This window comes from Peromyscus leucopus, unplaced genomic scaffold, assembly GCF_004664715.2.
Source record: "Peromyscus leucopus breed LL Stock unplaced genomic scaffold, UCI_PerLeu_2.1 scaffold_515, whole genome shotgun sequence".
NCBI classification, from domain to species: domain Eukaryota; kingdom Metazoa; phylum Chordata; class Mammalia; order Rodentia; family Cricetidae; genus Peromyscus; species Peromyscus leucopus.
The window spans coordinates 315,929-328,196 of NW_023505415.1; the positions used below are offsets into that span (position 1 = coordinate 315,929).

Here is a 12,268-nt window from a genome sequence, read left to right on the forward strand (position 1 = left end):
GAATTGTTCCTCCTCTGTCCACCATGATTTCTGAAGCAGGGTTTCCAGTTGGCCTGGACTAAACTAGGCTGGCTAGAGAGAAAGCCCCAGGTCTCCACCTACTTCTGCGTCAGCGGCACTGAGATGACAAGCACATGCCACTATGCCCTACTCCTTCATGTAGAGTCTGGAAATCCAACTAGGGTCTTCACGCCTGCATAGCAAGCCCTCTACTGACTGCGCCACAGTTCCAGCACCACAACCTCAGCTCGTCTCACGTAACATTGCCGTGCATGCTGGAAAGCACCACAGGAGAATTCGGCACTTGCAGAGATTGGAAAACAAGGTCCACCGGGCTCCAAAATTCGAATTCCTGCTGCCTTTCCCTCCAAACTGGGGCACAGGGCAAGGCCTTAATCTTGGGAAAGAACTAGCATAAGTTTACCTTTGAGAAATAAAAAATTTGCCGGAGTCTCACTTTAAAGTGCCGTAAGCCAGTAATCCAGGGACAAAGCCCTGTCCTGCAAGATCATCTGGCTTTTTCTCTGTCCCTTTCGGAGCTGAAAATGTTTTCTCTGACCAAAGATTTAGTATCTCCAGGAAAGGGAAGAGAATTTTCTGAGACCTATGCTGTCTGCCAAGGGCCTTCTTTTCTCTCGGGAGTTTCAACCCACTTGTGCTGTGTCAGACGTGACATCTGGCCCCCTTTTAAATGTCACTGCTCACAGAGGTCAACACAGCCCTGTCCATCTGGACACTCACACCAGTACATTATGTTCCATGCACCTGGGAGGAATGAATGCGGCCGCCACCCAGCAGCACGGTGCAGCGCTGGCCTGCTTTGATGAGGAAGCAACAGGCTTTTGCAGTTGGACACTCTGCAGGCAGCCCTGCCTCGGTGCAAAAGAGCAGTGGGCAGTAGAGAGTCCCGGCTCCACTGGCATTCACCTGCCTCTACTACCAACAGCATTGCAAAATGAGAAAACAGCATGCGGACCGTATGCGTGACCAGAGGTCCTGGAAAGCTGATGGAAAGAACTGAAATCTGTGGGAGCGACGGCCTGGCCAACATGGAGCCCAGTGGGGCCACAAAGTGGCACAGACTTAGAAGGAGGAGCAGGACACCCAAAGCCACCACCCAGCCAATAGCAGAGCTCCCAGGGAAGCCTGAGCAGGACTTCCAGGAGGAGCCCAGAGGACAAAGACTGCCCTTGGCCCAGCAGATCACCTGGTCCTCAGAGCTGAGAAGGGGATTAACACTTAGGCCATAAAGAGTCCTCAGAGGAGTGTGGACACAGATGGTACCTGAGTGTCCAGTCAACTGCGTAGATCTCACCATCTCCAATTCCGTCAACAGCCCTTCGTGTTAATATAATGGTTTCCAAACTGAGTTTCCTGGTTGCACTGTGAATTTCTTCAATTTTAGATCCAGAGTAAGTGCCTGTGCTCGATGTATCATATCCTCTTCGCACAACTAAGGGCAGTCAGAACTCGGTAGTATATAATTCAGATAGTATATAATTGGTCTGGGCCTAGGCCTCAGTAAAGCTTCTACGCCTCTGTTTAATTGAGTAATGTCCTTTAAGCTCAAGGTAAAAACTTGTTTCTGTCCATAATGGCTCATCTTGGCAACTCGGGCTGTTCACAACAGTAGTCAATCAGAATAACAGCAGAGAACTGTTAATATATATGGCTGCCGAGGCTGTAATCCTGCAGCCGTGGTACCTTGGTACTATGCACTTCCTCAGATGAGCTCACAGCCCTCTTCTATCAATGTATCCCTCCCAAAAGGCACCGATATTTTAAATTCCTAAAATGCTTTATAAAGGTGGCTTTGATGATTAAAATCAAGCAATGTATTTGAAAAACTCTTACAGTTTTATAAATGTAATATAATAAATATAAAAATCAAGCTCAGCATCATCAGTTAGAATGTATTAACTCAATCCCTGAGCCAAAAGAGAGTCCTCCACTCTCTCCTGTGCAAAGCTTTCTTTCTTCCCCAAATTCCTCCAAACATCAGGGGCTTCCAAGCCCTCTGAACTGTTTCTGAGTAAGGAAGAGCTGTGTTGGCGCCGGAAGAGAACAAACTTGTCACAGAATGGACCACCGGAGAGAGGAAGGACGTGCTGAAATGGTCAGGCCTCCGGCCACCTCACTGTAACTCCCAGCTTGCCCTGGGCTGACTTGAAGATGGACAGCGCCACCTAACACATAGCACTGATTAGCTCCTCCGTTCACCCATTAGCACTTCGAGCACAAAGGCATGGAAGGTCCGATGGAGAAGCGCTTCTCCCTCTGCCATACATAACTCCTGTGCTTCGGAGAGCCAGCTCAGGAAGCAGGCTCCAAGGCTTCCTTCCCCCCTGGGAAGGACACCCATGACCTGCCCAAATATGAGACCCCTTGATTATGACACTGGTTCCCCGGAACCGGGTGCGCCCAGGTGACTGCTGGGTGGGCGGGGCGCAGGTTACAAGTTCTGGTATCTTCCTTTATCTGGTTCATTGTACTCCTTGGGGTTTTTGTACTCCATAAAACTTTGAAACGGTGGTATGTACATAACTAATAAGTGAGCATCCATGCGCGTATGTAAGCAAGCCCTGGAATATCTCCCCTCTACCGAGTTTAATAGAGCTGTAGGAAACAGGATGCCTAGAGCAGAGACAGAATGGGAAGCAGAGAGGAAGTCAGGGTGGCTCTGGGAACTCCACCAAACTCTGATTTCAGCAAAGGCGAACTTGGAGATAGTGAACTATGACCTCATCTCCACCATGTCCCAGGAGGACCTCCCCTCCCTTCTGCTCCCCGGGACCTACAGAGAATGTTCAGCAAACCCAGAGTCTAATTCTAGCCTTTGCTTCATGCTGAGAGAACTCTGCGAGGGTTTTACTTTCTGTTTGGATGGGTTCCCAGAATAGGAGGGATTTTTTTTTTTGTCTCAATTTTTACTTCCTTTGCCTCTCAAATTTTCAGTGTAAAAGCATCTCAACACAACTTCCTGTGAGAACCAGTGCAATTTTATCTTTCTAAAGACGAACAGACGTCATAAGCGAATTTCTCATTGGTAGGCAACGCTCAGGGCCCCTAAATGGTAAGTGACATAGAAAACAGGTTTAGAGCGTAACTCTTAACTCAGAATTTAAATACCAAAATCAGAAAGTAAAGTATAAGAAAAGTTTAGTCATGAAAACATTCTGCAAAAAAGGGGATGATGGCGGTGCCGCTAACAAGAAATGAGACACTATTCTAAGCTCCCCTCAGAATAAGAGACCAGCATAAAAACCCTTTGAAAAAAATGGAGACTCTCATTATGGCCAGAGAAAAATGTATATGTATATAGACACCATGGTACAGATTACAAGTTAAAGTTCAAATAGTACCAAGGAGCCTGTTTGCTTTTCAGCATCGTAAGAATTCAGCTGCAGGAGCCAAAGAATATTCATAGGAGCAAATGTCATCTTAGAATGCAAGGAAAAGCTCATTCCACAGCCAGCTAGAGAGATGGACAAGGCATTCCACACCCCGGAGACGCCGCGGATCAGATGATCTGTAGCTCAGCACTTTGGAATGAACAGCTGAGCTGAGCTATAATTTGTGGGGTTTCTCATTGCTCTTTTCTTGAAGAACATGAAATTCTCTAGATACTAAGACATCCCAGGAGGGAGGGAGAGTGGGAGAGAGGGAGAGGGAGGGAAGGGAGGGAGGGAGGGAGGGAGGGAGGGAGGGATTGAGAGAGGGAAAAAACAAAGATGTGCTTGTCTTACCAAGTGTAAGTCAAGAGAATTGTGTTGTTTCTGGATCATTCCATCATGGCCTACCAGGGCCAACTAACTTAGTTCATTCTGGGTGTTCTTCACTGTTTAAAGTGGATGTTTTCTGGGTATAAAGTTTGAATGTTGCCAACATTGGATAAGGGTGTGACTATTTTCATGCTTGATAAAGAGAAAACACTTCTTGACAAAAAGCTAACTGATCATTCAAGTCAACCTACCCAGCCTACTGATCAGAGCATACCCTGCCCAGTGATCAGATACCCTGACATCAGTGTCCTCCTGAGAAAACTGGTATTGGTTTACTGCCCACTGATCCTTGGAAGTCAAGGGAAGAACTACTCTCCACAGAGTGCTGCTGCTCTGGAGACCTGCTACCCAACTGGCTTCTCCCTGCTCTGCATGCTTCCACCAGTGACACAATTCTGAGTCTACCTGCAGAGTAAGTAGACTCTGGATCCCTTTGGATCCCTCTCGTCAGTCCCACCACCACCAACCCCCGTTCACACCTGGTTCCTAATTCTTGAGTTTCAGCAACAGCATGGCACTGGTCACCTTGGGCCCCTCCCACCCCAAGTCAAGAGGGATCCTGTCTGCTTCTATGCAAAGCCAGCATCCAACCTGCCCTGCAGGTTTCCTGGTCTACAGGCCTAACTCTGGCCTCCAGTTCTCCTTCTCCCTCTAGCCCCAGTACACAGCACCTGTGCACCATGAGACACTGTTAGAGATCCTTCACGGAAATACGCAGTTTCCACCTAGCACTCTCTCACCTTGGAAACTGGGGCTGCATCTTCCCAAGCAAATCGGCCCTGGTCCTCATTTTACCATGATCTGCCACCCTAGGCTCAGTTCTCCCCTCATCTACCTGATATTCACCTATGCAAATACAGGACACCTTCTGGACACCAGATAGCAAGTCCAATTTTGGTGGCCACCCATGTACCACCCCACCTAGCACAGCAGCTGGCACTCAATAGGCTACCAATGGATGAATGAAGAAAGCAACCAGCTGTGAGGCCAGGAGTTGGAGCTTTTCCGGGGACAGAGTTCCTAGCTTAGCAGAGATTGAATAGTTGTGGAGGAGTGGCATTTTCACAGTGAGGGCCTTGAGGGAGGGGCCCACAATCCAGCAGGACTCAGGGACAGCACTACACTGTCCTCGGGCCACCAAGATGAGCCCAGAGAAGGGACTGTCTCCCCCACGGAGAGCAAGAAGTCACAAGGAAGCAGACAGAAAGAGAAGAAAAAGCTGGAAGGAGGATGAAGAAACTCCCACCTCAGCTAGAGGGCCAGGGCCTGACAGAGGCTTCCAGTCCAACAGGCTCATGTTGGAACAGAACATCAAGAGCAGGACCACTCACTTTGACCTCTTCCTCATCCTGATGGAGTCCCTCATGCAATCTCCATCAGGGAACAGCTCTTCACCCCAGCCTAGACTCATATCAAGAATCCTGCTAGACGTATTTACCAGAACCCCTTCCCAAAAGCTTCCTGTTTTCACTTTCTGCCTGTGGACTCCACCCTCTCCTTGGCTCTGGTGTCAGCTCCAGATCTGCTAAGGGCTGAACACACTTGGCCACTACAGCTATCATTGAGTGAATCACCTCGCCATCAGAAACAAAATACCAGAACTCATCGCTTCTTCAACAAAACCCAATGCATAAAACATTTTAATTAAAAAAGAAGAACATGCTTCTATTCTAAGCAAACATCTAGTCAAAGCCACAGGAAAAAATAAGCCTGTCTGCATGCACTTGTATGTCTGAGTGTTAGTATGTCTGTGCCGTCACGTGACTCTTGCAAGCACACCTGATATTACAGATGCACTTAGTCTCAGTCCATCCGGGCTGCCTAGACATCCGATCTCTCTGCCTTGGCCTCCTAAGGATGAGGATCAGCTTCTACTGCCTCTCCAGCCAGCTTCTGCTGTCTTAGTTTGCATGTGGTTATAGGATGTGACCCCAGCACACACTGGGTGTAGCTCCTCACCTGTTGATCTCCAGGGTGTGCACTCCATATCTGCTCTCAATCCGGTACTTCCCTGGCTCGCCTGCCTGCATATCAGACTGCCATCTTTGTACCTGGTGGAGGGAAATATTCACTTTAGTACAGTGGCAGACATACTTTTACAAGTTTTGTCCCAACCTCCTTTGGGCTCATAAGAAACATCTGCTCCTCTTTCCCTGTCATTACTGCAAGGTGCTCTGGATCTGGCTTTCTAGGAGAGAACAGGAGTTGTAACATTCAAAACAGACCGAGCCTCATACATCTGCGTGAACTGCTTATGAATCAGAAATATATCATTCCATTTAAAAAAGAAAAAACATAACTGGTGCTAGCCGAGTCCCAGCCTGGCCCATCAGGCCCACATGCAGTCAGAACAGCCGAGAAGAATGCCACAGAGTGCCATGAAAGCTTCTGGCTAAAAAAACTCCAGCCCCCAACCTATAAAGTGGAGCTTAGACCACCGAGTCTGTGTTATGGTTGAGCAAGTCTTGGAGTACTCCCTTCGTCTCCTAACACCATGGATGAGCTGAGCTACAAGGTTACAAGACTCCTGTGAGAGACCTGGGACACAAGGGATATATACAGCAATCTGTGGTTTCAACAGCAAGTGAAACAAGAAGGGTCTGTGGGCTTAAAGATTTGACTCACTAATATTTACAGCTTCCCTCCATGAGCCCTCCTATATTAAAAGCAGATACATGGGCTCTCTGTACAAAGTCAGCAATGAAGCCAGTGCACAGACAATAGCCAAGACAACAAACAGTCATGCCTATTCAGGGAGTTAACCCTTCAACAAAACATTCTGAGAGAGCCACCAGGTCAATGTCCCTAAAACAGGAATGATAGAACATTATCTAGACAGGCCTTTTGAATTTTGTGCACACATTTCCCACATGGACTTCCATAGTCTATAGGGCAGGCTCTCAGGCACACATGCCTTCATGCACATAGTTCTTAGAGGAAAGCAGCCCCGAATGCTGTCTCTACCATTGCACCACAGGCGTGGGAATCCTTGTACAGTGAAAACAGAGCCTTACAGACATCCGCTCCCAGATGGTGTGGGACTTAACCTCACCAGGACTCGGGGCTCTGCTCATTCCGGTCTTCAAATGTTAGTGTCTCTCCCAAGCTAGCTTGTCTTCCACCTTTGGAGAAGAAGCAAGGGTGGTCAGAGAGGGGTGTGGCAAGAATATCACCACTAGCAGTGAAGCATTGGACCACCTCATGCAGACAAACTCTCCTTCTATATGCCCAGGGAGCTTGGAAGGTCCTCCTACCATCTGCTCCAGGGAGTACTTGTCCAACTTGTCCCGAGCCAGTGACCTCGCCAGTGTACATTCTCCTCCATCTGGGCCAGCTCACTGAGGAAACGCTGCCTCTTAGCTTCTCCATAAGAAGCCTCTAGGGACCGGTACCTAGGAGAGCCAAGAAACTCTGTTAGTCATAGGACACGTGACAAGACTGTGTGGTACTGACAGACTAGACTGATCCTTTCTGGCTGCCCATCCTCAGCGGGAAGGGATAAAAAGATGACGAGGAAAACAAAACAACTTTTTCTACTTAGTTTTACCTCTTGCTTTTCAAAGTGTGTTAACGGGCGCACAGGAAGTTACAAAGAACAGCAGGTATGTGATTTATTAATATAGATATGCACAACACACATCTCTTGTCTTCTTGGCATGAGGGATAGGGCTGATATACTTGGCCACTCCTTAGAGTCCTTCAGGAGCATGTACATGTGGGTGCTTGAAAGGATCCCTGCATTAGTAGAGGTTGAGGGGTCACAAACAATGAAGAAATACAGCCTAGCTTAGTCCTGGGAAGTTCGAGTCACCCCCTTCCTGTCAAAGCAAAGGACCAGTATGTACCAGACTGAACTAATGTCTGCAAGGAATAAATGATAAGAGCTTGTGATAAACAATTAGGGCTGGTGAGAGTGGTAGTGAATAATGAATGACCGAGGCTCCCATCCACCCTGCAGCAGGGCCCGCTCACTCTCCTCCACGGCTGCCCTGCAATGCAATGGTATCATCTCCCTGAGCCCTGGAATCACTCACTAGCCACCTAATCTACTTTCAGAAAGAAGTGATCTCCAAGACCCGAGACGGGAAGACACCCACAATGAGTGATGAGAGAGTAAAATACCATGATTCTAGGGGGGCAGTGAGGGCAGTATAGGGATGGCCAACCCCACACCTGCAACCTTAACCCTACCAAGAGGACTGACCATCTACAGTGGGCGAAGAGGCGCCGTCATAAACTCAAACCCAGACTCAAACTGAGAGGACCCAGTGCAAACGCTCTGTGTGTCATGAAGACTCCCATCAGCTGTTCCAAAACTGTGCGAGGTTCATAACCAACACACCAACCACTCAAAGTTAACGATGTTCACTTTCCTCACCCTACAGTAGGGACACTGAGGGACAGGAACTTGCATAGTATGTTCAAAGTCACACTGATGTATAACTGACAGACATAAAATGCCATGGCTCAAATGTTCAATGTCTAGTCCACAAACTTAAATACAATCAGTATATATCTTTCCAAAACAATTGAATACTTAAATCTTCAGATAGTTTATGTCCCACATAGCCCAGGTTGACCTGGAACTCATTATAGAGTCAAAGATGACTTGAATTTCTGATCCTCTTGCCTCTACCTCCCAATTGATGGGGAATACAGTCACGTACCATCATACCTGGTTTGTGTGGGACTTGGGGATGATACCCAGAGCACCACAGATGCTAAGCAGGCACCCTCCCACCCCACACAGCTGACATTCTGAAGTCATTCTTTAACAATTTATACAATTTGCATGGTACAACAACACCTAAGGCATTTATAAGCTAATTTGTTTTTTTAAGAAGAGATGAATAAAGTTCATACTTATAAGTCTACATATATAATATTTTACACGTCTGTCCTTTGAATGAACTCTTAAGGTATAACACATTCCAATGTAAGGTAAGTCCTTAAATTGGCAGTGTCCACATGTGTGTCCATGGAGAGCTGGTATCTTACTGCAAGACTTGATTTTAAACTATGATTTCACTGTTTGACTATTCCTCTAGGATGTCGTTCTTTTTAAGAACTACTAAACGTGGTGCCTTGTATTCTTTAAACACACATCTTAACTAACTAAATGATAAGGTGAAGATTACTAGAAGTATGCTTAAAAATAATCCTAACTTTGACATTGCTGAGAATTCCTAGGAATACAGATTTACTGTCCTGGATTTAAAAGAATAACACACCAGAATCTAAAAGCAGGAGGAATCTTGTTTCCATCTCACTCTGGGCTACAGTTCTAAAATGTATCGTTGTTGCTGAATAACTGTGCGTTTCAAACAAACCGAAAAGAAGGCATTCCTTTGGGCTATCCACGCCAGTCCAGTTACTCCATCATTGACTAATTTTTCAAACGAAGCAAGCTTACCCAACTCTCATGTGTCCTTACCAATTACACTTTCTTTCAGAGAAATTCTGAGAAACTTCAGGGAGCAGTGGGTGAGATATACATCAGGTATGAAACATTTGGCCGCTCGTGTTATTCTCTTTAATTATCGTGGATATTGTGTCCATGAGTGCAGATGCGTGGGGAGGCCAGAGGCATAGGGTCTCCTGGAACTGGAGTTACGGGTAGTTGCGAGCCACCTGGGAATCCCTCAGGTCCCCTGCAAGAGCAGCAAGTATCTTGACTACTGAGCCGTCCCTTCGGGCCTTCATGTTCTTCTTGAAAGAACGATGCACAACCACCAGCTGTTTCTCCATCGCTTGGAATTTTGTAACTTCAGGACTGACCTTCTGGCTGGTCCGTCTCCTTTCCTATGACAGTGCACCGTCATGAGCCAAATCATTGAAATCTAAGATATGATGATTTATGGAACCCTTCGTAGCCCTTGGTGTCCACAGACACAGCTGTTTAAACACTGGCTGCCTCCTCAGAAGATGACCTTGCTCCAAGGACAACAGAGAGTGTGATGGAAACTCAACGGTGGAGTCTGAGGCTCCGATGGCTTAGGGATCTAAGTACAGAGGTAAGCCAAGAACCATACCTCAGCCCTGGCTGGTGTAATGATGGAGGTGCAGTCCCAATTCTTTGTGGGTTGGAACTGACATCAGATGGTAAAGAGTAAGCGAGTGGTGGGAAAGAGGAACTCAGCTCTGGTTATAAGCAAGCCAGCTTCTGCTGCTGACCCTCCCCAACTAGCACCCCTTACCCTTCTCTGCCAAGGTCACCCAGCCCACAGCTGAATTGGACGCCGGCACTTAGAAGCACAGGTACTAAGGGCAGCCGCTGATGGAGGACCCGAAGCAGTTACCTGTTTCATTTTCAACTTCCTCCTCTTCTGATGCGCTCACCCGCTTTGCACAGAGCCTGCAAGTCACCCCCGCAGTGGAGCTCTGACTGGAAGCTCTCTGCGAAGAGGACCTCTCTGTGAAGACCTCTCAGATGATGACTGGGAGGTCGCTCGCCTGCACAAACAGAGAAAATGATTAGATGAGCTGGAAAATTATTAACGCGTATGCTAACACACAATGCTCCCTTTCTATACATCCAGTCCTCCCTGCAGCACACACATGTGCATCTAGAGCACAGGCACACAAGTGCACACATATGTACATGCATGCCCTTTTTGTAGCCCATACAAGATGCACCTGGGCACACCTCATACATGTGAATGCATACATGCCACATACAGAGGCACACACATACACCACTATACACCACACAAACACAAGCAGGAACATGCATGGCCTTGGACACACACACATACCCAGACATTTATACTTGTGCAAGCACACATATACATTGATATATATGCATACAAGCACAAGCACACATACGCATGGAGTTCACCCAAACCCAAGCGTGCATCTTTGCATGTGGCAACCTTCCTCTGTCTGCAAACACCCTCTGAGAAGCACTCCCTGAGATCCCTGTGGCTGGCGCTCCTCTTACCAGCCATTTCTGAACCATCCTTCCTGGTTTTCAGCCAAGATGCTATGTGGTGTGTGTGTGTGTGTGTGTGGTGTGTGTGTGTATTGTGTATGTATGCATGTGTGAGTGGTGTTGTGTGTGGAATATGTGTATGGTGTGTGCACGTGTGTGTGTGTAGTGTGTGTGTATGCATGTGTGAGTGGTGTGTGTGTGTGGAATATGTGTATGGTGTGTGCATGTGCGTGTAGTGTGTGTGTGTTGTGTATGTGTATGCATGTGTGAGTGGTGTGTGTGGGGAATATGTGTCATGGTGTGTGCATGTGTGTGTGTATGTGTGTCTATGTGTGTGTGATGTATGTGTGTATGTGTATGCATGGTGTGAGTATGCATGTATGAGTGGTGTGTGTGTGGAATATGTGTATGGTGTATGCATGTGCGTGTAGTGTGTGTGTGTGTTGTGTGGTGTATGCATGTGTGAGTGGCGTGTGTGTGGAATATGTGTATGGTGTGTGCATGTGTGTGTAGTGTGTGTGTATGCATGTGTGAGTGGTGTGTGTGTGGAATATGTGTATGGTGTGTGCATGTGCGTGTAGTGTGTGTTGTGTTGTGTGTGTTATGCATGTGTGAGTGGTGTGTGGGGGGAATATGTGTATGGTGTGTGCATGTGTGTGTATGTGTGTCTATGTGTGTGTGTGTGATGTATGTGTGTATGTGTATGCATGTGTGAGTATGCATGTATGAGTGGTGTGTGTGTGGAATATATGTATGGTGTGTGCATGTGCGTGTAGTGTGTGTGTGTTGTGTGTGTGTGTATGCAGTGTGTGAGTGGTGTGTGTTGGAATATGTGTATGGCATGTGCATGTGTGTGTGTATGCATGTGTGAAGCGGTGTGCTGTGTGGAATATGTGTATGGAGTGTGCATGTGCGTGTGTAGTGTGTGTGTGTGTGTGTGTAGTGTGTGTGTGTGTGTGTGTGTAGTGTGTGTAGTGTGTATGTGTGTGCATGTGTGTGTGTGTGTGTGTGTGTATGTGTGTGTTAGAATCCCAATCGCTGCTGAGATGGGCTGCAAATGTTTGGCTTTGTTTATATCAAGGGATGGTAACTAAACGAATGCCACAAGCGATTCTAAATATAGGGTGCCGGTGACATGTGGCAGGCACCTGCAGCGCGAGAAGGCCAGGCTCCGAGCCCCTTCCTGCTCACAGCCCTCTCTCTAATCAGCCCAAGCGGAGCTGTAGATGAGCTGCCCCACACTGCGCGCCAGGGAGGCACAGCTGCAAGCTGGAGAGATCTCGTCCTTCAGCGTGGCCCGGAAGACACCTAGTCCTTCAGAAGCACGGAGGTGAATGTGGGGCTAGACCCAGCGCCCCCGACAGGGAAGGACACGCAGGTGTCGAACCTGTACTACTGAGGCAGCAGAACTGTGGTCAGAACTGACTTCATCTCCATCTTTATTCTGCCGCCTAGGAACCCTGCCAACGTCCTGCCCATTGCTTTCCTCCTTGTTCTTCTATATCATGAGGGACTCCTTAAGTCCCACTGCCAGAAGACACCCGGGGAAGAGGAA

General features: G+C 47.6%; 1 protein-coding gene across 1 annotated transcript in view; it reads right to left on the minus strand.

Moving 5' to 3' along the window:
* Positions 1-9,530, minus strand: part of LOC114701262 (myomesin-2) — a 61,876-nt gene extending 52,346 nt beyond the window's left edge. Inside the window, 5 exon segments of the mRNA XM_037201958.1 lie at positions 5,742-5,808; positions 5,811-5,833; positions 6,835-6,904; positions 7,083-7,174; positions 9,397-9,530. Of these exon segments, the coding sequence (XP_037057853.1) occupies positions 5,742-5,808; positions 5,811-5,833; positions 6,835-6,904; positions 7,083-7,174; positions 9,397-9,530 (386 nt within the window).
* Positions 9,531-12,268: the final 2,738 nt, after the last annotated feature.